This window comes from Coprinopsis cinerea (genome assembly GCF_000182895.1).
Source record: "Coprinopsis cinerea okayama7#130 chromosome 5 map unlocalized cont3.5, whole genome shotgun sequence".
Taxonomy (NCBI): Eukaryota; Fungi; Basidiomycota; class Agaricomycetes; order Agaricales; family Psathyrellaceae; genus Coprinopsis; species Coprinopsis cinerea.
In genome coordinates this window covers 21,684-45,545 of record NW_003307540.1, presented here as the reverse complement: position 1 = coordinate 45,545, position 23,862 = coordinate 21,684, and the positions used below count along the sequence as shown (strand labels likewise).

The 23,862-nt window shown below is 52.1% G+C and overlaps 5 protein-coding genes across 5 annotated transcripts; 4 read left to right on the top strand and 1 right to left on the bottom strand.

Moving 5' to 3' along the window:
- Nucleotides 1-2,306: 2,306 nt before the first annotated feature.
- CC1G_08927 (hypothetical protein) lies at nt 2,307-4,803 on the top strand (the record flags this gene model as incomplete). The annotated part of the gene is made up of 9 exons (XM_001839496.2): nt 2,307-2,331; nt 2,393-2,745; nt 3,656-3,726; nt 3,784-3,821; nt 3,890-4,061; nt 4,168-4,251; nt 4,307-4,372; nt 4,428-4,593; nt 4,657-4,803. 9 exons carry the CDS (start codon nt 2,307-2,309, stop codon nt 4,801-4,803), a joined length of 1,122 nt encoding a protein of 373 aa, XP_001839548.2.
- Nucleotides 4,804-5,227: 424 nt separating this feature from the next.
- Nucleotides 5,228-8,833, top strand: CC1G_14526 (hypothetical protein; the record flags this gene model as incomplete). Its single annotated transcript, XM_002911048.1, has 14 exons — nt 5,228-5,386; nt 5,451-5,623; nt 5,693-5,776; nt 5,830-5,910; nt 5,966-6,137; nt 6,208-6,248; nt 6,743-6,812; nt 6,878-7,035; nt 7,282-7,353; nt 7,408-7,555; nt 8,148-8,323; nt 8,419-8,499; nt 8,567-8,626; nt 8,689-8,833. 14 exons carry the CDS (start codon nt 5,228-5,230, stop codon nt 8,831-8,833), a joined length of 1,620 nt encoding a protein of 539 aa, XP_002911094.1.
- Nucleotides 8,834-12,711: 3,878 nt separating this feature from the next.
- CC1G_08930 (hypothetical protein) lies at nt 12,712-18,227 on the top strand (the record flags this gene model as incomplete). The annotated part of the gene is made up of 9 exons (XM_001839499.2): nt 12,712-13,724; nt 14,051-15,151; nt 15,429-15,713; nt 15,774-15,915; nt 16,113-16,584; nt 16,698-17,361; nt 17,432-17,834; nt 17,900-17,991; nt 18,023-18,227. 9 exons carry the CDS (start codon nt 12,712-12,714, stop codon nt 18,225-18,227), a joined length of 4,377 nt encoding a protein of 1,458 aa, XP_001839551.2.
- A 262-nt stretch (nt 18,228-18,489) lies between these two features.
- CC1G_13387 (hypothetical protein) lies at nt 18,490-20,411 on the top strand (the record flags this gene model as incomplete). The annotated part of the gene is made up of 4 exons (XM_001839501.2): nt 18,490-18,891; nt 19,269-19,444; nt 19,707-19,803; nt 19,869-20,411. 4 exons carry the CDS (start codon nt 18,490-18,492, stop codon nt 20,409-20,411), a joined length of 1,218 nt encoding a protein of 405 aa, XP_001839553.2.
- Nucleotides 20,412-21,166: 755 nt separating this feature from the next.
- Nucleotides 21,167-23,095, bottom strand: CC1G_13388 (eukaryotic translation initiation factor 3 subunit 6; the record flags this gene model as incomplete). The annotated part of the gene is made up of 5 exons (XM_001839502.2): nt 21,167-21,510; nt 21,682-21,790; nt 21,847-22,631; nt 22,682-22,836; nt 22,888-23,095. 5 exons carry the CDS (start codon nt 23,093-23,095, stop codon nt 21,250-21,252), a joined length of 1,518 nt encoding a protein of 505 aa, XP_001839554.1. The 3' UTR covers nt 21,167-21,249.
- Between the last annotated feature and the right edge of the window lie 767 nt (nt 23,096-23,862).

Here is a 23,862-nt window from a genome sequence, read left to right as displayed (position 1 = left end):
GCTACAAACGTACATACGACCCTCCCCACTCCACTTTACGATAACGAAAAAGAATACGAACGAAATACGAGGATACACGCGTCGAGATTTGAGTATGTAGTAGATAGCTTTAGTTAGTGTGTATGTGTATGATGATTTTTTTTTTCCTTCTTTTTTCTCTACGATAAGCCTTCTGGAGTTACGAGTACTACTATACTATGAAAGCGGCTAGTGCTGTGTAGTTTGTTGCAGTTGGTCGCTTTTTACGGTGAGTAATGATTCATCCGGATTCAGTGTTGGAATCCTTGGGCTTGGGCGCTTCCAACCTTGCTCGACTCTCGAGGCCTGGAGATTCCGAGGCATGCATCGTACCCAGTCTCAGAGGGGTTCCACTGTACATACTGTGAAACTTTTTTGAGGGGTGGAAACGAAGGGCTAAAAGTTTATAATTGTATTGTAATGCGTGTGTTGGGAATTGTATTGGATCGACGGGGACTTGCGGCAAGTATGATGGTCAAGTAGACATCCCCAAGTATCCACTGCGTATGCACTAACCTTTCGTGGATGTCGGGCATTCGGTGATTTCTTTCTTCCAAGGGGTTAGGTTACAGTAGGTACGTACCGTTCGATCGATCTGGTACTTGGTGGGAGAAGGGAAGAAGGCATTTGGAATTCCGTAATTTCTACATACCTGGATAGACGGCACCGTGACGCTGACGGAGTGGGTACACACAGCACATCGCAGGGCATATGTAGTCGAACCGGATGCATGTATACTTATAAGCGATCGATGTAGGCGGATGTAGTCCCCGATACGTATACCTACACACGTAGTATGGCGCATAAGCTGTCGTCGTAATGGATCCCACCTCGTGGTGTTTAGATGGGGTTACCAACTGTGACACAACCGGCGTCAAGCGCTTAAGTGCCGGGGAGGGAGTGGGAACTTGGGCGAACTTGGGCGAGTGGCTGCGAGTGGAAGTTACTCATATACTTACGCAGGTGACAGTTACGTGGGACCCAATACTTGACATGTTACCCAAATCGATGGGATTGGCTGGGAAAGTTGGATGAAATAAGGGAGGTATAGCGCATATCAGGGTGTCCTGTGGACGGAGACAATGAAATGCACCACGCAGCCCACAGGTTTTGTTGTGAACCTCGTCATCTTTCGCTAGCAGGAAATACTCAGGATCGAGATATCTATAGGGGGACCATGACCCACCTGTAATCACAGCTTGGGAAAAGAATGCTGAATCGACTCGCTATCTGGAAACGGACCTGCACAGTTTTCAGTTGAAGGCCGGACTTTCTCGTTCGAACTAGGCGAGAATGGCGGTCTGATACTGGGAATTGTAGCAGAGGAATGCTTCAGCTTAGGGTTAGGCTCGTTCTCGCGTCATATCGTCCCTCCCGCCAAGGTCAAGGACCAGATACGACAATGGTGGTAGTGCTATGTCTGTCTTTACCTTCCTGTTCAACGGTCACTTCCTACCATCTGCACGAGATGGTCTCCCAACTTTCCTGTTTCGCTCTGCTTCTCAGCAATGTTCATGGGAATCGTGATGAATGGGGCGCAACCCGGCGAGCCGCGAGGCTCGTGCAGGTTCTCGCAATTCGGCGTGACGGAAGAGTCAAGAACCCCTGGGGCTCATCCGACGTTTTCACGAGCGCTAGCCGTGTGAAATCATCCCAGACTCATACCCGACACGGAGACATCGACACCTTCGACGCCACCTATCGTGATAGTTAGACCACTGGCAAGGTATCTTCTACCTGATTGCTTCTCCCTCAACATCCTCCGTGAACAGAAACCACGACAGTCTGCTTCATCGACGTCCAATAGCCAATACCTCTCAGCTTTCGGGGTAGAGGTCCCATATAACTGCTGTGAGCAACTACGGCCCTCGCCAACGGGTGGTCGGTCATGCATTGTCAGCCCAATTCCCAATTGTACGTCTTCGAAGGCAAGAATCGTGGGGTTCGGGTGAACGCGGCTTCAACACCTCCCTATCTCAGCCTATCCCAGCGATGGCGGCCTCCTACACCGTATATAGCTGTAGTTAAGCTTGCCTAAAATGAACGAGCCCCTTTAAATCCTACTAAACATGGTTTCTACGCCCTTACAACCTTTCTTGGCGCTCTTCTACTCTGCTTGGCGATGCCCTCTCATAACCACTGCCGCGAGTCTAATGCTTGATTCGGAATCGCGCCATTCAGAGGAGCTACTATAGCAGCTTAACGCTTGGGTGGTTTCTCGTTCTTCCCTCCTTGCGACCCACCGTCATCGCACATCGACCTCGGTCAAGTCACTCGGGGAGAACAACATGAAACGTGGTCGGACTGTTGCTGGTGAGTGGCACCCTCCTGTCTTCCGTGCCGTGAATACGGATCTGATACATGTTCATTGAAGTGTTTTCCTTCTGTGTGCCTATGGTCCTGATATCTCATTTCGTCGTGGTCACCATTCTATTCAGCGTCCGAGAAACCTGGAGACTCGACCCGGCAATTCGACGAGCTATCTCTCTCCTTTCTTTGCCAAATGGCTTTTCCACGGCAGTACTCACTACACCGTTCGAGGACGAGGATGGCCAACCATACTGGGAGAACCTGCGACCGGCCGAACACTGTCTTCGTTACGCAACGCGGGATTACACTGCGCTTCTTACTGGTATTCCGTACGGACCATCGGCAGTCGCAGCTTGTAGGGAGACCAAGGTGGAGATTCATGGAGAAGAGCTGTTACCCGACTTTTGCCAGGATCTGGTGAGCAGAGTCACCCACACGGCTGGTGTCGAGCTCGTTATGACGATATTTAACAGGGGTTTAGGGGAGGTATATGGGGCCATTGGACGGTCAGCATCGACGAAATAGACTGCATCACGCAATGGAAGGATATACAGGACAAGGTATACCTATTTGCCTTGCGCTCCTTATCATGGGTGTTCTGAAAATAGTCCGTCCTTATTTAAGGGATGCCGAGTGATATCCAGTAGAGTGGTCAGAGTAAGTCTACTCGTAACATTGATGCGAACTCACTAACGATCTCCATGGCAGCGATTTACCGGTATACTCGATGGACTGAAAAGGGGCGATAACTGGGAAATTATGTGCGCGACGACCCCCGCCTATGTATCTGGAGAATATTTTACCAGTCCATCCGACTGTAAGAGGGTACGTCAGTACATTCTCGACTGTAGGAAGTGGACTCTAAAATACCTCGAAACAGGATTTCGAGCAGATAGTCGGAATTTGGGATACGAATGGCGACGATTGCGAGGCGGAAGAGATCGAAATCGAGGATTAGGCCTCAAGGGACTGACTATATATTGCTCAAAAGGTTTCAGAAGTACCAATTAGCAACATGTCCTTGCAATGTTTCCCGGTTCTCCCAATTTAGACGCCCAAGTACATCCACGTGACCCTCCGAGAACGGGGGCGCTTAGTTTCCCTCTATTCGTTTCCGAGAAACCCGCACATTGATAACCATCTCACCTCTGTGGATGTTGCCAGCGGCCGCCTTCCATGTGCTTCCCAGGCACTCCTTCAGGTTGAACGACTCAGGAGCGGTGCTTCCTTCTCTCCACAGCACTTGTGTGCACTGTAATGACTTTTTAAAGCTCTCCTTCAGGTTTCACTCTTGCCGCTCATTTCGATTTCTCCGTTTTTTGAACAGCTTGCGAATGACCGAGTTAATTCGTATCACAAAGAGGCTGTCCGCGAAGTCGTCCAGGGGACATTGGACGGGTGAGTGCATCTGGCTAGACGACACCTCGAGGGCCAGCGCTGATCTTCTCGTTCAAGATCCTGGGTTCTGGGCACTGATCTTCTCCCTCATAGCCGTGAGTATTGCTTTAGGTATCTCATCGGATGCAGCTAAGAAATCTGCGACTGTTGTCTACTCAGCTAGGGATCAGTGCATTCCTCGTATCACGTCATGGCGACTTCAAGACAGGAAACCAACGAGTGTACCACGTATTCTATTTCTGGATTTTAAGTTTCAGCATCTTCACCTCTGTCTATGTTTTCATCCTGTTTGGGAAGTTCCCTGAAGTGAAGCTGCCCCGAAAGCATCTTGTTTAGTGCGTCTCCCTCCTCAGGCTATCCCTCCCTTTGCGTTGGGCCCGATTATTCCGAAACTAGAGGTCGGTTCGCTGACATCCACACAATCTTGTTTATGCATACCAGCTTCTTCTGCCTCCTATTAGCCTGGTCACTGGGGGCGATCTTGATGACGACGTTGCATAAAGGTGTTTACGACGGGTGCTTTAGGTGAGTAGATTTCGTATCATGTCGATACCAGGGCGTTCAATCGTTAAACGACCAGGGATGGTAAAAAGGGCGTCCATTGCGGGCAAACCGTTGCGCTACATGTCATGGTCTGGATCGAAAGGTATCTCGTACCGGCACCTGCACTTCGCGATATGTGCTCATCTCCTATACCATAGCATTTTCCTGGCCTTGGTCTTCAGGTACAACAACGATATCCCGCAGGCGTCTCCTTCCGCACAAAATTCGAATGATGCTCCCGTGGCGAGTGGCAGCAGTAACCAGGACTCATTGGGAGTTGACTTGGAAATGGGCGTGACTAGAGGGAAACCGTGCGCGTCTCCGGTGAGTATTGCAGATGGGGTGGTGTACTTCGAGCTTTACTCACCCATATCTTTCTGCCTCCAGGATCACAGCGTAACGAATCCATTGCTCCCTGGTCCAAAGGTAGAGGAGGAATGTAACGGCGTGAAGATCTCATTGCTACCTAATCCAAAGGTAGAAGATCGACCCATACCGTTGGGGGCTATTCCTGGTCCTCCGGAGCCGCGGTGACGACCATTTCCTCGACCGTAATGTCTGCCCATCAGAATTACCATCGAGATAATCAGTATATAGTTCCATTTCTCGCCAACTGCATGGGCGCTCCTTCGCTACACTTGACCTTACCATGGGATTCACAAGGGCCCAGAGCATTTTTAATTTAGACGCCCAAATATGTTCACGTGATCGCAGATCTAGAGAGAACTTTAAATTCCTATTTATTTGCCGCACAGCCCTCTAGCTACTCTTGGGAAAGCGCCTTTCCCCCACTATTCCACGGACGTCTTCTCGGTGAAAAGACATATGGGAGAAGCTTCACATCATTTTTGTTCTCTGATGACTAGGAATCCCAATATCCTACTTAAGTCACCTTGGAATCCCCAGTTCCTGTTACCCGCGCGCTCCTCCTTGTTTCCCCAGCTTAGTAGGGCTTTCGATGGCAGAACCGAGTCGCAAAGAGGAGACCTTCGACCCTAGTCAGTCGAGTGGATGTAGCGCTGGTAAGAGTAGACACGGGCTGTACAAGGCGAATCATGGGCCTGATCCTCCCACCGAAGGCCCTGGGGCCTGGGCAGCGATCCTGTCCGTCGCCGCGGTGAGTCCCCAATGAGCTCGCTACATTTATTCACATAATAATGTCTCCAATGTCGCCTCTCCAGATAGGGCTTAGTGCATACCTCAAGTCCCGCGACAGTGACTTTATCACCAACCAAGAAAAGGTTTCCGCGGTCTACGACTTTATTTTGGGGTGCAGCATCACCACCTTCGCCCACATTTTTCTCTTATCCAAAACTCTTACCGAGCATAAGCGACGGCGGGGGATGGTAATACAGTGCGTCTCCTTGTTACATTGTTTAATTTGCACTAGAGTCAATTCAAATCTTCCAATTCCTCTGCCCAGGTTCTCTGTATTTTTCCTTTGGTGCGTGGCAGCAGTCGTAATGACAGCCTTGCGCAAAGATCTCTACCATGGGTGCCCCTTTCGGTGAGTGGCCTCCGCGCCTATGTCTCACCTGGTAATCTCAACCGCGACGCTAGTAAAGACGAGCTCAGTGGAATAGGCCTGGGTGTTCATTGTGGGAAAATTGTTGCTTTGCACGTCGTTGTCTGGGTTGAGATGTATGTCCCATCGACCCACCCTGCTCACGGGCATATCTGAGGATTGGCATTGTAGCGTTCTCCAGATTTTAGCCTTCCTTTGCCAGGGCGGTGGCCAAGAAGCTTCCTGCACACCGCCTTCCGACGATGCTACCACGAATGTCGCCCCCGCAAGCAATACGATCCAAGAAGGTACCCGCGCAGTCGACTTGGAAATGGGGATGGTTCCTGCTAGAACCCCGGGAGAGGTATGATACTTACGTCTTTTGGACTCCGACCTTTCGAGCTCCCTTCACCCCTCCCCCTTTCTTTACGCAGAATGGCAGCGCAACAGAGCAACCGGTGTTGAAGGATGCTCGGTAATGCTAGGAAACGCCAACCTGTACCATAACAGAATCAACACAATGAACCCATTTCATCCTGGTCCTATAGGACCGAGATGAGCGCCATTTTCCTCAATCGCGATGTCTATCCAGTACTCTGTAGTTAACCCGTAGTTAACCTTGCGATGACCGGCAAAGGCCCGGGAAATTTAGACGCCCAAATCCCTCCACGTGATCCTTCGACTTCACCTCCATGTCCCACACAGCCCTTTCATGGGGAGCACCCTTCCTGACCGTTCCCATGATTCCTTCTCGGACAAAAGACGGGTAAGCGAAGCTCTACAGCACTTGTCTTCTCTGATGAGCTTGAAAAACCCTACTTAAAGTTTGAATTCGTGCCACTTGAGAGTTCTGCCTTGTTTCCCCGACTTAAGACCCAGATGGCGGAATCGACTCGCGACGCGAAGAGAACAGACCCGAAACTGTTACTTGGGCATGCCAGACGTAAGATAGCCTCTGATCTTTTACAGGGCAGGTCAAGGTGCTGACGCTCTCATCGAAGGCCCTGGGACCTGGGCGGTAATCATTTCCGTCGCCGCCGTAAGTCCTTATTGCGCTCGCTGCATGAAAATCGGATAGTAGTAACACTTTCGTCTCTACCCCAGATCGTACTCAGTGCATACCTCGTGGCACACGGCAGTGACTTTGTACCCAAACAAGAAGACGTTTCCTCGGTCTACCCCTTCATTTTGACTTGCAGCCTCCTCACCTTCATCCAGGCTGTTCTCGTATGGGTGGGCTTTTCTGGAGGGGATCAACGCCGGTGGGTAGTAATAAGGTACGCCTCTCGTCTTGTGAGCTCGTCCAACTTGTGCCAGGAGCCGGTATCGCTGACGATGCCATTGCTGTGCGTTTTTGCTATGTTGAACCAGGTTCACCTTGTTCTTAGCTTGGTTGATTGCGGGATTCATAATGACGGCTCTCAGTAAAGATGTATACGATGGGTGTCCATTTCGGTGAGTGGTCTCTATATTATGTCCAGTCTACTGAACCTCAGCTGCGACACTAGTAACGGCGGGCCTCGACAGGGTGTTCATTGCGGGAGAATTATAGCTTTGCACGTCGTCGTCTGGGCTGTAGTGTACGTCCCCTCGAGACCGGACTCGTTGCGAGTATCTCAGTCTCTCCATTCCAGCGTCCTACAAATCCTGGCGTTCTTTTACGATCGTAGAGGCCGGACCTCTTCCACACCGCCTTCGGATGATGCGAAGAAGTCTATCAACAAAGGTTCTCGTGGAGTCGACCTGGAAATGGGGAAGGTTCCCGCCAGCACCCCAGGCCAGGTATGCTTCGTGTTCTCGACTCTGACTTTTGGTGCTCCCCTCACTCCTCCTTTTTTCTGTTCGCAGAGTGGTAGTGCAACAGACCAAAGAGAGAAGGCCACCCAGTCCTACTCTTTCCGAACTCGGTGCTCGTTCCTTCCGACACTGCACTCACGCCACGACTGAGGACCTGTTGCTGTTTGTTCTGGAAATCAATTTCGTTCTCTTCGTCGGTAACCTATTCTCCGTTGGGCGTCTCAGGTTAGGTGTGTCAGTCCAAGCTGCGGCGCTCGAGATGGATATGGAACTGGCCACGGAGGATAGCGCGAGTTCTGTGGCTGCTACTAGGGTCGACGATGCCTCTCGGAGGTTCACGATTACCTTACCATCGGGGAATGGACATTGGACAAGTGAGTAGTTTCCATTGCTCCTCTGGTCCGCGAGGATGAGTACCGATGCGTAAAACTCGACGTTCTCTTTCTGGGGTTACGCCGGGTGGAATTTAGTCCCAGGTGCATATTCGATGGGATGCGCTATCATAACGGTGGGCTCCACTCCTTGTCCTCCGGCCCTGAACTTTTCACCCACCACTCATCATTGAAATTTGTATCAGCTCGTCCTATCCGCCTGGCTCACATCCAAGTTCAACGCGGGCGACAAAGCACCTTCGCAAGCAGTGGACATCCTCGTACACTCCATACTCGGATCGTCGATTTGGACCGTGCTGTTCTTTGCGGGGCTGTGGTTGGGGTATCCGAGGAAGAGGCCCAGCAGGAATGGATTATTTTGGTGAGCGCCTAATCGCATTCGTAGAGTGCTCTTGAGGATTTTCTGGGATGATCCTTCGACGGGCGAATCAGCGTGTGCTGACCTTTCCGATGTAGGACGCTCGTCACTTGGGTTATGTGGCTCGGTTTTGGGGTGACGACGACTGTGATGTATGAAGGGACGTATAGTTGCCCGAGGTACGCCCATTGCAATCGACATCTCCACAGAACGCACCTCGATAAACTTTGCCTTACCCTGGCATAGATCACCATTCCCCCATTGTGCGCAATTGATCACGCTGCAAGTCTTCATCTGGGTGCAGTGGTGCGTGCAGTGTGCATTCCTCTCATCTTTGCGGGTCTGACACTGCTTTGAACATTCGGTAGTTTGACCACCGGGTCCATCATATTCTTCCTTGACGACAAACCTACGAAAAGGGAATCACGGAAAGGAGCTACTACTAGTACTAGGAGGAGGACCGCACGATCGACAAGTCTGAGGTTGGAGGGTAGCGACTTGGAGAGGGTTTAGGTCCATTGGGGAGGGGCTCAATCATTGGGACTGATCATGAGGTTAGAGCAATTTAGAGAAGCACCCCAGCACTGGCAGCTCGCAATTGACACATAGCGGATAAACGCGAACTTGTTAAGTCGGCGCGGATATCGAAGAAGAACGAACCCACACTCCAGTTGTATACAACTAACTTCAACTCCCTCAGACGCAACCTCTCATTTTTCCATCCCAAATTCCTATAAATTCCACTCCACTCCCAAAAAGTATGTAAATACAAAATAGATATCTACAAACTTGTAGCCTATTAGGGGTACCCTGTAGAGTCTCAGCTTAAGTCTTATATCTAGAGTACATACATATTCCCCCTCCGAGCCGGACGGCGCTAACGTCAACTACAATTGCACGAGGCGGCGTTTTGTTGAAATAAGCCCTTCAGAGAAGGTGTTATCTGGATTCCTTTCGTCGTGTCAGTGCTACTCAGGGTAGCAACGAGCTCTGGGGTTGGAGTTCACGTTATACTGCCAGTCACAGGACCTTCCAGGTTAGGGCCATCTACGTTGTTCATTACCGAATTCCAGGCCTGTTTTTTTCATCGTTTATTGCCTCGAGGGCTGATGTTTGTATCATTGCCCTTGCATCGAGAGTTGCCGTTTGCATCGTTCCTCACCTTGAGGCGCAGCGTGCTACCAGGAATGCAGATATCGTGCCCGTTAAGTACCAGGCTCATTTCGTACTTTCTGTTACCCCGCGTTCATGTTGCGTAATTTGTAAAGCATGGATCATCCCTGTCACTTGATCATCGTGTTTTGTACATACAGTACGTCATAGGGTCCGGTAAGTACATATATCGGTAGGTACAACTTCCTTCGCAGTAGGGTCTGATGTCGGCAAGTTCGAAATTCGCGGTAGCCTGAGGGTCCGGGGTAGTGTGGGGTAAACTTTGGCTCGCTTACTGGACGTGTATCGTAGAGATTACAGCCGTGTAGTATACACGTACCAGCACGACATATTCGCAATTGACGAATCGTAGATATTTAAACACAACTCTACTATATACCTCTGTGGCCAGCATCTGAGTGATGATCGGCTCAAATATACGGTCATGATCGTGGATGGGCGCTTATTGAACCATTCCCCCATCCCTCCAACTCCGAGCGCCGTCGTGGCTCGTCTTGCTTTCCAGTGTCCGTCATCGGCTGCGGCCTGCCAAGTCAATAATTTGAGCATGGAACAGGGAGTGGAGTGGAGGTACACGTTGCTGTGAGAGAGAAGCGAGATAAACTTATATATAAATAAATAGATACCTTGGAGTCAGTTAGGTCACTACTAGCGCTTTCTCACACGTTCGAGGGTACTTTCTCGCCTAGTAAACCAACGTGGGGGGGGGGGGGGGGATGGGGGGCCTTAGTGAATGTTGGGCCCCCGTTGCGAGTCGGAGTGCAAGTGAGTGATGTCGAGTAGACTAGGTAGGAGTCACGGTGGCTGCCGACTCCCCACTCGTCTATTCCATGCGTCGTGTCGCAATTTGGGTCCACTTCCGAGCGCTAGCGTCGATTTCGATTTTGATTTCCATCCGCCTTCAAGCTTCAAACTTTGAGTCCGACTTTGAAGATTAGCTCAAACTTTGACGGTGAGTCTCGCCGTGTGATCGACATTGTTCGACATGGTAATAACGCCTACATGAAAGAGACCTACTCGTACATCTGCCCATGCTTGTGTTTTGCGTACTAGCAAATTAGGTTTTGAAATTTGCGCAGTTCAGAGTTTTTGGCTTCAGTTCATCTGACTTCACGGTGTTAGTGTTATCGTTACACGGGGTAGCGCAGAGCCTAGTTCGACTCGTTCACGTTGTCCTACTACTTATGATACATACTTGTGCAAGACTGCCAGTCTCAAGACGCCTCGAGGCGTTTACGCTGGGTGCGTTAAAGCCTGTACAATGTAAATCACAGTGATCGCTCGTGATGGATTCGATCATCGTGATCGTGAAGAATCGGCATCTAACTCTGAGCCGTTTTCGTCAGGGTGAGTGGGTTATGTTTCCGGCTACCAAGTACACTCGAGGCTGTTTAATTACACTTCTTGACTTGAGGCACGCAACACGTTGGGGGATTCTGTAGACTCTGTAAAAGCGTTCTCTCGGACTGTAAATACTGGAAAGTCTTGTGCTCATTCCGTTTTAGGTACTTTTTGAAGTCTGTGCTCATTCCGTTTTAGGTATGTACTTACGACACTCAAATCTTCAGGAGTCGTTTCCTCAAGATCCGCGCGCACGAGGCTCGAGGCTCGAAAAACGTTTGGGACTTTTAATTTCCGTTGGGCTGTTGGCTTTGGATGTATGTACACAGGTCATGTCACGCTTTTGATGTATCCGTTCAGAGGATACGCTTTTTGATGGGTCCCTTTAGAGGATACGCTTTTGATGGGTCCCTTCAGAGGAATTCAGTCGATCCAGTTCAGTCACCGGTTAAGGGTTTGGTTTTTGTGCTAGGGTCTATGTATGTATAGGTGTACCCCAGACGAGATATAGGTCTTCCCCAGACGTGCCTCGAGGTTAAGTTCCCAAGTACTCGTGTATGACCAGGTGCTCGTGTAGGAATATGTAAGGTACTCGCGTTTGGTGTAAGTACTCGTGTAGGAGCTCGTGTAGGATTTCTAGCCAGGCTCGTGTAGAGGACACCGGGTAGATAGTAGTAAAACGTGATGGTGATCTAAATGCGCTCTCCATGGGATACAAAGTTAGGGTACCGATAGGATTAGCGTAGGTTACGGACAGAACAATAATAGATTACTTACTTACCCTGTTCTCGAAGAGTCTGTACTTACTCGTTCCGAGAACCATTCTATTTCTAGCATGTTCGTTACAGTACTCTTAAGTCATAGGCGTCATTTTCGCTACAACATAGGGGATCCTACGAAGGGATTGTTGTCTAGACCTCCAGAACGCCTGATGGATGTCGGATTCTGGAGATTCAAGTTGTCGGATTCTCTCGAGGACACCAGGCTTGAGGCTTGGATGCTCGTTGAGAGTCCGATCACAACGATGTCATCATCATGCATCATGCATCATCATTGGCTCGGAGTCATCATCAATTCGGGGAAAACAGTAAGGGATCAAGATCACGTGCCTGATTACCGGAACGGGGAGATAACGACTGTGGGGCACGGGCGTTCGCTGGCCCCTCTTCACCCCTGTTCTGTCATTGGACTGCTTGCTTACTGCTTAGCTGCACCGTATACCGTTGCAGTGCCCTTGCTATTGGACGACACTCGATTCTGAACACTCGGTGTTTACTCTTATCTTCGTATCTTTGAACTTTGTTGCTACAGGAATTAGGATTGGATTAATAATTGTCGGAGGAGACATCTGCTTCTCACTGACGCACTGTTATACTAAATAGTAGTACACGTAGAGCCTTTGTGACTCGACTCATATTGAGTTGGGTTGGGTTTTCTTTATATTGGTTCCTTGCGGTTCGTGCTTATTCTATTATTCTATTCTGTTCTGACCACTTTCATAATAGCGCATAATAGCGCAGTCACTGTTAGGCTTCTTGCAACGTTCACTGTTCACTCCACATTCAACGTCCGCCTTTTCATTCATCGTTTCTTAATCTCATTTCGCAACATATACATATATACACCCATACACCCCCTTAGCTGTATTATAGCTTTCGCTTCTCTTCGCTTTCATTTCGGTTAGGGACAGCTTGCTACTCCATTCGACTACGACCACGTCTACAGCGTACACACCAACCACTGTCATCCAGCAACGTTATCGACGACTCACGGAACACAAGGACTACGAGGGCAAGCACTCTCACGGAGCCAAGGACCACGAGGACAACCGGGTTCGTTGCGACAGACAACAAAGGGGGCATAGAGAGTAAATCTTGATGCCCAAACCGAACCGTAATGGACGAACCAGCAAGAACAAAGACAGAGCCGCTCGACACGCTTCCCAGCAGCCGTCATCTCAACCTACCTCGCAGCCTCCTTCACAACCTGCATCTGAACAATCCTCTCGCCAGCATTCACAGCAGCCCTCGCCACTCCCCACACCCTCGACGGGCCAGCGCCAGCTCCCGACTCCGTTGCCAGAGGTCGACTTGAGGCCCCACGGCGGGCATTCGGTTATGGCCCACGAGTACCAGCACGGCGTCGAAGACGAGTACCGCCACGGATTACAGCACGACGAGTACACCGCGAACCTGCACCACCCACCAGCGGCTCACTCGTCCTCCTCATCCTCAGAGACACCCCCGCCCGAGTCGCCGCCTACCATTTCAGTTGATGAGGGGCATGGTGGAGGAGGTGGCATGCTCCCCCCGCTCAGCTCGAGCCCCGGCGTGGACGCTTTAATCGACTTTGGGGTCTCTCCTGGCACGGTTGGCACAACCCAGGATGCCACCGCAACCACTGTCCATGCGAAAGGCTACGGGTATGCAGGGGGAGAAGGCTATGGTGCGCATGATATCGTTGACTTTGGGGACGACGTCGCGGGGATGGGGTTGGGGTTGGCTCTTGAGGGCACAGCGTACAGCGGTGGAAGTTACGAGCACCAGCACGACCACAGGACCACGCCTTGCGAACACGACAACAGGAATATAGCCTACGGAGACGACCACGACGCTGAGGACGAAGCCTACAAGAGCAAGAGTCCGCCGTTTAGGCAGGCTGCGGAGCTGCCGGATCTAGAGGAGGACGAGGAGGGGCTTGGAGGGGTGGCCATGGGAGGTGGAGAGGGTAGAGGAGGTGGAGAGACGAGTTTGAGCCCGCTGCCTACGAGGCCTCGGCTTTTGGACGACGATGATTACCGGGAGGGTGGAGAGGGGGAAAGGGAGGAAAGGGGGTATGGAGAGTTGGGATACGGGTATGGGCATACGAGAGAGCCTGTTATTCCGTCTAGGTACGTTTGTGTTTTTTTTTTTTTTGTGTTGTTAGCGTTGGTTTTCGTGGTTTGGGAGTTGGTCCGTTCTATTCTGGACGATGGTTTCGAGGCGTTGTCGTCGTTGGGATTTCGGATTTCAACGTGCATTGGCTTCATCCTGTTCCTCTCAATTCAACACTTCCTTTCATTCCAACCTACCTAACTTTCGCCCTTACGTTCTCGCTTTCATCTCTTACACTCTTACATTCACCCCTTCATCTCTCAATTCCATTGCATTCAATCTCCTCAACCATCATCTGTATCATATCATATCAACTAACAACAACCTTACCTACCCCGTATAGAACCCTCTCGCACACCTCTTCGCGCTCCTCACGTTCTCCACCGCCCGTCGGTTCTCGTTCCAGTAATCCCAGTTCCGGCACACCCGTCTCCACAACTGCATCAAGTACCCGAGGGTCGACGTCGCAAGCTGAGCGGACGCGGTCACCATCCGTCCCATCTACCCGCTCCCCGTCAGCCCCGCGTACCCGCTCGCCAATCCCAGCGGCGGTATCAGCTACGCGATCCAAGTCGCCGATCTCGCCTTCGTCGTTGACGCGTACGATTAGGAGTCTTGCGCCTGGTGTGGTGGGGTCGTTTGCTGGGAAGGAGGAGAGAACGTATAACCGGGAAGAGAGGAGGAGAGGTGATGAAAGGGCTTCTTTGGAGGGGCGGAAGCGACGCGAGGAAGACTACGCCGATCCTGAGGATAGGAAGGTAGACCGCGGGGGAGGGTATGGTGGGGTAGACCGCGGGGAAGGGTATGACGATGGAGAAGGAGAGTATGAGTACCACCCTTTCTCGTATGGTTCGCCGCCTGTTCGGCAGTCTGGTCTCCCCCCGAGGACGATTGTTCCTGAGAGGCAGAAGTCGTGGAAGGAGACGGAGACGGCGCAGAGGAGGAGGAAGGCATCGCCGTCGCCTCATTCGCATTCGCATCGAGAGAGAGAGCGTGGGCGGGAACGTGGATATGACTACGACGAGGAGGAGGAAGAGGATGCGTACGATGAACGCGGAGAAGAGAGGACGAGGAGGGAGGCGAGGGGTACAGGACGCGAGAGGGGTTTAGGACGCGAGAGGGAGAGGGAGAGGAACGATACGCTTAAAGCTGCGTCTGCTACCTCTGGACTTAGTCAGACTCTTCGGCAGGAGAGGAGGAATCTCGACGACGATGCCTATTCTATCGCTGCTGCGAATGCGCCCACCGCCGCCAGAGAGGTCAACACTTTCACCTCCGGTAGAGATATCAATGCATCCACCACCACCGCAGCTCGCGACAGAGACGATGCTAGACGACGTGTAGGACGGAGTAGTGCTGGTGGTAGTAGTGGTGGTGGGGCTGATACCGTTCTTTGGGCCAAATGGGATAAGAGTGGGGTTGGTGTTGGGGGGAGGCGGAGACGGTACGTGTTCATTCTGTCTCCTCATTTCATTTCCTTTTTTTTCCTATTATTATTTTCTTGGGGTGGTATGAGCTGGATACGATGGCGTCGAGGGAGACATGTTGGACGTGTGTACTACCTACCCATGAGCGCCAAGTGATCGCTTGTTTGTCTTACTGATTGCTGAAGACTGGTGTGTTGATGGTTGGAGACTGGCGTTTTGATTATTGGGTATTGGTGTGTTGATTATTGAAGACTGGTGTTTCCTGTTTGGCATCTTTCAACGTATCTTGAGCAGGCTAGCTGACATGTCCTTTGTCCCCCGTTGTTCGTACAGGCTCTTACTCATCCTCGCCTACGCCAACGGTTTGCAGATTTGGGATACGTCCAATCTTGGATCTGTGAAGGAGGTTTTGAATGTTAATTTTGAGCCGGAGACGCTTGCGAGGCTGGGGTTTGTTGATGAGGAGGCGCATGAGAGCGAGAAGGAGGTGCGAGCTGTGGATGCGCAGATCGTACCCACCCCCCTTGGAAAGACGAAGAAGGATGTGTGGGAGGGGGAGAGGCCTTTACTTGGAATCTTGTGCGTCTCCCGCCTTATATCTTTGACATTCCCAGTACATGCTTACAGTTACTGTCCTAGGTTGAATTCGACGGATCGGGAAGGAGAGACGTCTACCACCTTCGCTCTGTATTCCTTGAAGAACCATCGAGTGGTTGAGAAGACGGGGTTGGTCGGTGTTGGAGAGAGGGTTGAGTGTAGTAGTGCTGGGTTTGTTGCTGTTGTGCGTATTTCTTTTATCTTTTTTGAGGGTTTGAGGGGGTGTGCTAATGTTTTTGTAATCTTCTTTCTCCTCTCAACGCCACGAATTCATCTACATCTCAACGCCACGATCGCTGCCTTAACGACGCTAACACCACTCGACTCGCCTGCTGCTGCGTTCCTCATACGCACATTTGGGGCTTTTTTGGGGGTCACTAGTCAACGACCTCGCCACCCTCGATCCATATCCTGTCCTCCACCTCGCTCGAAACGCTGTACACCGTCCCGTCGTCATCGCTAGCGCTCTTCGCGCACCCTCCGGCGGGGCATAGGACGTCGACGTACCTGCCTTCCACGAGTAACCTTGCAGAGTCGATTCTTAGTGCTACGCAGACGCAGCCGTTTGCTACACCCGGGCCAGTAGGGAGAACGACCTCCGCCACGGCGCAAGGGGCGAAGAAGCCGGTGTTTAGTCTTTCAGGACGGCTTTTGGCTTTTGCTGTACCCTCTACGACGAACGAGGGTGTGGGGGATAAGAGGCGTGGAGTGGGAGGTGGGGATGTAGGAGGAGGGGGTGGAGGAAGTGGTGGAGTGGGAGGAGAGGGAAGGGGTGGTGGTAGTCCGTCGAGTGTTGGATCTGGAACTGGGTTTAGTTTTGGGCTTTCGAATTTGTCGAATATTTCTGAGATAGGTGTGTGTATGGTTTCTCCTTCCGGTGCTACAGTCGTACCTTTTTGGCTGTACGAACTGACTACTGCGGTCGTACATTTTTTGGATGCACGAAACTGACACTGGACATGACAGGCAAGAATGTTTCGGAACTAGGCCGGAATGTCGTGCAAGGCCGGATTCCGACTAGTCAAGCCGAGTTGGGGAGTGCGGCGCTCAAGGTTGGGGGGAGCGTGCTTAGTGGGATGAGGTTCCTTGGCGGGAAGGCTGTGGAGGCTGTGGCGAAGAGGAGTGTTAGTGGTGGTGGTGGGTTTGGCGGTGGGGACGCGTCGCCGGCGGGCAGTTCGCCTGTGATGACGAGTCGGGGTGTGGGTCCTGGCGCAGGAGGAGTAGGTGCTGGTGGAGTAGGAATGGGAGGTGTGGGTGGAGGAAGGGTGTCGAGGAGTGCCCCGACGGATCTGGGCTTTGGCGAGGGCCTTGGAGGGCAGAGTGAGGAGAAGGCTAGGAGGAGGCTGTCGGGTTTGAGTTCTGTCTCTCCTGATTCTAATGGATTTGGAGGTGGGGTTTCGCCCTTGACGAAGGGCAGGGTTGAGAGGGGGTCTGTTGTTCGTGTTGTTGATTTGGGGACGTTGGTGGATGTCAACGGCAACGCGAAGAAAGAATTGGCAGCAGCCAAGTCTTCGACGACGGCCAGGACCTCGGCAGCGAACAAGACTTCTCCTACGACGACGAACAAATCTTCGACAACGACGAAAGCTCCCTCGACGACCAAGACGCCAAAGGTCGTCGTGACTTTATCGTTCGCGGAGTCAGACTATAGCTCATATTGCGTTCTCGACCGACGGAGGGACGTTGTTCGTTGTTCCGAGGGATGGGCAGGTTACGAAGGTTTTCAAGGTTGTTCCTGGGCCTCCTGTTCCGTCGGGTCTGCGGGGTGCCAGGGTGGGAGAGGAAGGTGTACAGTCGAGTACGTCGCCTGGTCGAGCGCAGTATGCGTCCCAGTCTCCTCCGCACGGGCAAGGGTCGTACCAGGACCGAACTCAAGGAGCGTACCAAGACCGACCTCTAGGCACTGCGATACACCTGTACGACCTTCGTCGCGGTGTTTCCTCTGCTGTCATTGAGGATATTGAAGTTCTTCCCGACGGATTGCTCGCTGGAGTGACGACGAGGAATCGGACTGTTCATGTTTTTGCTTCGAACCCGTTTGGTGGACGGACGGATGTGGGTGCGCATTTGAGTGGGAGGGTTAGGGATTATGTTGGGGGATTGGTGAGTGTCCTTTTTATCTTGGTTTTTTAGAGTGGTTACTGATGATGCGTGGCGTGGTGTTGTAGAATCCGCCGTTGAAAGTCCAACTGTCGCCTATCGTCCGCGTTCGAGGATCGAGGCTTGGGAATCAAGATGGGACGGGAGATGGACCGAGGGAGTACGCGGCCCTTGCGTTTACGTTTGTGCAGTCGAACGATGGGGTTGTGCTTCCGCCTTCGCTCAATGCGCGTCCGAGGTCTCTACACCTCGATTCCGCCTCCTCCACTGCTCCGCTGTCCTCGTCCCCCTCAGCGACGTCCTATACCTCGAACTACCACCTCGCCTCTGCACGCCATTCTCGACCCAATGAGAATCACCAGGATACACTCCTCTTCGATCCGGGGAGAGGTGTAGTGCTCAGCGAGAGTGTGCTGCCGATGTTTCGAATGGTGTCCCTGGTTCGAGGAGGGGCGGGAAGATTATTGGGATACCCGGGATTCCGATTAAGGGCTTTGGCGATGGTGTTAGTGAAGGCCTAGGCAGGATTAGGAGGGGGATTAGGAAGCATGGTGCGAAGATCCATGGGCGATACCGGGATGGGTCCGCCACTGGGGAAGGTGTAGGCGCCCCAGGCGAGATGGCGTTCGAGTACGACGAAGAGGAGGATGAGGAGTTTATGGCTCCCCGGATTCGCCACTCGGCTTCCTCGCGCTCGCATACGCATACGCCGACGAACCAGCGCTCGCTTGCGGGTTCGATCCACTCGAATATGGATATGGATGATGATGTTGTTGGGCATGTTGATGAGGAGATTTGGGGGGAGGGTGGGTGGGATAAGCAGGATCGGCAGGCGATTGAGGATGCGGAGGGGTTTGTTGGGATTTCGAAGACTGTTAGTGTGCATCCGGGACATGGGGGTGGAGGGCATGCGTATGAGGTGCCCTCGGGGTCTGGGACGGCGTCGGGGAGGGGGAGTGGTGGTATGGGTGGAGGCGGAGGAGGGTCGATGACGGGTGAGGGGTTGGTTTCGGCCACGTCCCCTCTGAGTGTTGTGACTCCTCTTCCGAAATCACAGGCGGTAAGGTCGAGGAAGAAGTCGGCGGGGAAGGGTGGGAAGAGGAAGTGAAGCGCTGGGCATGTTGATTTCGTGCTCCTGGTCTCGCGGCGGAAGACGAAGAAGCAAGAAGAACGAGGAATTTCTTTTGTATTTAATATTCATACTCATCATATACCATAACATACTTACATACATGATACGGATACGAGGCATAACAACATATAACAACTGACAAGCAACAACAACACCCCAGAAACAATATATATATGGATCTGTAGAACGTAGTTGATGTAATGTTTTTTTCATCTCGAGGGGAGTTGGTAGTTGTCCCTCGATTGTATTTGTAGATGTCTAATTTGGATTTTACGTAGTGTTTAGGAGTGGTGTGGAATTTATAGGAAATTGGGATGGAAACATTCGAGGTTGAGTCTGAGGGAGTTGAAGTCGTGTATACGCGGGTTTGGGGCGTCTGTGGAAGACTGGGATTCAGAAGACCGAGCGTCACTCCCAAGGTTCGAAGGTTCGTAGGTTCCGTCACGGTTCTTCGCGAAAGCCAGATTTTGCTGTACCAGCAGTGAGGTCCAACTATCGCGTCCTTCTCAAGCAAGCCTCCCTTGGGGACTCGAGAGGAGTCGGCGGAGGTGCCGATCACGCACGTGACTTTCTGGGGCCGTCGTTTTCGACAGTCTGAGACTCTTGAGTCGGGAGTCGGGACTCGCAGCTATACTTGGGGGCCGCTCAGGCTTGCTCAAGAACATCAACCACGCCCGCACAACCCTCTCGCCGAAATGGTATGATCCCGTTTACTTACACTTCCAATATTTGTCTGACTACAGCGGAGCGCAGGAAACCACCCCTGAGACCGCTGCAACGCTCACCCCAGCGCAAGAGCGCAAGATCGGGCACATCAAGTGCAACACCTGTCGCGCTGCCGTTCGTGCACCACCTCCTCTCTCCTCGTTGGACGTGATTTTTTTTATTAAAAAGTCTTTTTGCAGATGCTGCAGCGGAAGATGCCAACATGCCATTCCCCGTCCTATCGCGGTCTAGCGACTTGGAAACCACTTCCAGCCGACTACAAGAACGCCGACTGCCATTTCCTGTACGGGTTCCCTTTGCGGAAGGATAGAGTGGAGAAGGTCAGGCGGAAGTTGGGGCTTCCGACGCTGCACGATTGGGAGCTTGGGGCTTCGAGGCTTGGGTACAAGCTCGAACAGATCACGAGGTTGATGTATCCTATCTGTTTTTATCGTGTTAGGGCCGATGAGCAGAGCGTGCGGGAGGGTATGGCAGACCCGGAGCCGGAGGACTCGGAGCGGGGTGCAGGTGGTGTTGGTGCGGTTAGCGCCCGTGTGAGGACTGTGCCGATTCTTGTCATTGGGTGTACGAAATCACGCAAGTATTATCATCGACGGCCGACGCCTGAGCAGATGAAGACTTTGGAGAGGTACCTTGGAGAGGCTCGGTGGTTCCGGTCACGGGAATCTAAAGCCGAGTTTTCGACTTGGTTTATTGATGAAACTCCTCCCGCCTGCAGTTAAATTCAATGATTTTGTATTGGTAGCTTACTTGTTTCTACTAATAGGCTACTATAGTGAGTCTGATCGCAAAGTCTCCTGCCTGGGGAGTTTGGATGCGACTGTGTTATTGTACATGATTTTTCAGTTAAACATTTCGCTTTGATTAAACTACGTGAATAATGAGGCTATCGATGTTTAAACGATGCGAAGCGAAAGGGGAGGGACGATAAGCTGGGAGGACAAACTCCCCGCCGATTCACTACCCCAAAAATGTACATATACATACAACAGCATTGGAATAACGACACCCCTGGAAACCAACCGAAGCGAATCGAGGCTCTCAGACTGGCTGAATTCGCCTTCTTACTCCTCCGATTCTTCTTCTGATCATGAATCTTGTCTCCTCACCCCCCATCCCATCCCCAGCGCCTCCAACTTGAATCGATGCTTTTGGTTTTTGGTTTTTGGCCGACGGATTCTACGAGGGACGACTCGGTGAGTCACGGCCGGTCCACGCGCAGCGATAGCAAGTGGGAAGATGACTTACAAAGGGCTGTCGAGAAGTCGACGAAACGCCACGCGTTTCGACCGAGAGGACACCAGAATTCAGAGAACAAAGGCGACAAAACGCTCACCCAGAATTATCCTTCACCGCTGAAGTCTTCAAACTAACAATAGTCGAAGCACTCTGCGCGCCCTTCAAGGCAATATTCTGCACGCAGCGTCAGACCAATCCAACAAGGCCAACAATCGAACATCATGACCCTTCACGACCAAGAAAAACGAGACATGGTATTCACAACAACGAGCTTCTCCAACCCTACAAAGCAAAGCCATACCCAACCGTAACTTTCACGCATCACGCAACGGCAACAGTCTGTCCCGCAGGCGGCGGCTGCGCGACCTTCGCCTCCTGCTGCCTCTGACCTCCCTGTTGACCTCCCTGAGCCTGCTGCCCTTGACCACCTTGCTGTTGTTGTTGGGCAAGTTGCTGATGCGTCAACGCAGCCGCGCGTCCAAGCGCCGCACCCATCGCCTGCGTCCTCAACGCCAGACCACGTGTCTTTTCGATGACGGTTTGGTATACGGGTTGAGGGGGGCGGTTGATTTCGATTACGTTCTGTGGGGGGAGAAACCGAGTTAGTAAGTGTTGTGGGTTAGATGGGGCGGAAGAGAGGGAGGGGGAGGAAGGGGAATGAGAGCGAGGAAAAGGGGAAGGAGGGGAAGGAGGGGAAGGAGGTCGAAACGGAAGGGAGAGTGAACGCCTGAACGATAAGAGATGTCGCCTCACCTTGCCCAAATCGATTTTAGCATCAGCACCCATCCTCGTCTCGCGGATGAGGTTGACGATCCACTTTTCACCGTCCTCAGGCGACAGATTAAGCCTCGCCGAGAGATCGCTACACCCATACCACATCAGTAACCCGATAAAAGATAGAGATAAGAGAAGACTCACGCAATATCAATCTTCTGATGAATCCGACAATACGCCTCACTAATCAAATACCGCGCATTATCCAAAAACTCCTCCACAAACTGGTTCAAAAAGAAATCATTCGAAACCACCTCCTCAGCCTTGCTCAACTCCTGCTGCGCCCGCTCAAAATCAAACTCCACATACAGCTCCCTCAAGAAATTCGTAATCGGGTCTTGGTACTGGTACTCCTCCGTCTGGATGACCTTGACGACCTCCCGAATCGCGTGCCGGACGCGCGAGGAGACGGGGGCGGCGCTGTTGTTGGACGCGGCGGCTGTTTTGCGGGAGAGGATGGCGGCGGCGGCGAGGTAGCGCAGGATCCAGGGGGAGGCGGTCTGGATGGTGTTGAGGTAGGTCGGCGAGAGGAAGGTCTCGAGGAGGAGCGTGCGGCCTTCGGGGTGGTTGAAGTAGACGAACAGACTCCAGTGCACGAGCCAGGTGCGCGAGTGCAGCTGGATCAGGGCGGGGTCGGACGTCGTTTGGGAGGACGAAGTCGAGGATGCGGCGGCTGCGGCTGCGAGGAGCGAGGCCGAGGTGCGGGTGTCGATCGTCTCGCGCAGGGTGTTTAGTTCCTCCAGGGCGACGTCGAACCGCCCGGAGAGGATGTCCGAGGCGAGTTTGCCCCAGTGCGCGGAGGTGTTGAGTTCGGCGTCGGTCGAGAGGACGCGGAAGTGGTACAAATAATCTGCAGCGCTGCTGTAGTTTCCAGACGAGTAGCGGAATTTGCCGTAGTGGTACAACGCCGTGATTTGTTCCAGCGTGAGCTGCATCCAGAGATTAGATATCTTCATAAAGAATAGATAAGACGACGCACGTTGTAGTTATCCTTCAGATACTGCAAGTTTTGGATCTTATCCTGCCTCAACGCCTGTGCGACCTCTGGGTTCTCGATAACGTCAAAAACAGCCTGCGCCTCCTGCTGCAACCGTTCATGCGTCGACAGCGCATTCTTCCTCGCCTCCTCAAACTCTACGTCCCACAATCAGCCTCAAACTTCAATAGCATCATACCTACACGCACCAGCAGGAACCTCCTGATCAGGATAGATACTCTTAAACAACTGCGCCGAGTAATCATACATATTCGTCCCCTTCACCAACTCGTACTGCGCAATCTGCACATCCCGATCGGTGAAAATCGACAGTTCGGCCAGGTGCGCGAGGAGAGGAAAGGCGAGGTGCCGATCTAGGTAGGGTATTATCGTTTTTGTCAGGTCGTGTTCGGCCATTTTGGGGAGATGGTTCGTTTGGGGGGAAGGAAGAGAACGACGAGGAAGAGAATAGATAATGGATCAACCCTGCCACCCGAAAATTGGGGCACAGCCACTGTGTCTCATAATGGGCTTGTGTGTGTTTGGCTGGGGCCTTTGGTCAAGGCTCTTGGCGCGGGGGTCGAGCGTTCGATTCCTAACCGTCGCATGCATCCGATTTCCTGCTACCACAGAGTAACGTACGTGAAAGACTGCTTGTAGAAGGGCTGTGACTTGGGAAAAACACTCTAGAGACGGGGAACGAGTTGACTGCCGAATCGATTCGCAGTAGTGCCCTCAAATTCCGCTTCAACGCCAGAAGCTTCTTCACTCTATTCAGGTCAGGATGATGGCGATGGTGGAGAGCTCGGGGTTTGATAGACGGTGTTAGTGCAGTAGAAAGTGTACCAGCCCATCAATCCTCGGTCCTCAGATTGGTCGGTCTGGGAGGTGCTCAAAAGCCCACCAGATAACACGACTTCGCAACTTAAAAAGGGGCTTGCCTTTCTGAAATAAGAAAGGGGTTAATTACGTAATAACGCCTTAGATGAGCGGATCGCCACCGCGGGGTTTCATCGTTTCACCAATGTCGAAGCTACCTCCCGAGCTTCCCATCATCCGGGTTCAACAGTTTGCCACCGCTAAAAGTGCCTATTCTTTGATTCTTAATCTCGAGAGCGAGTTGACGAAACAAGAGGACCTTGTGCGATGTCGGATTGTTGGTTACCTACTCCACCACGCCACCG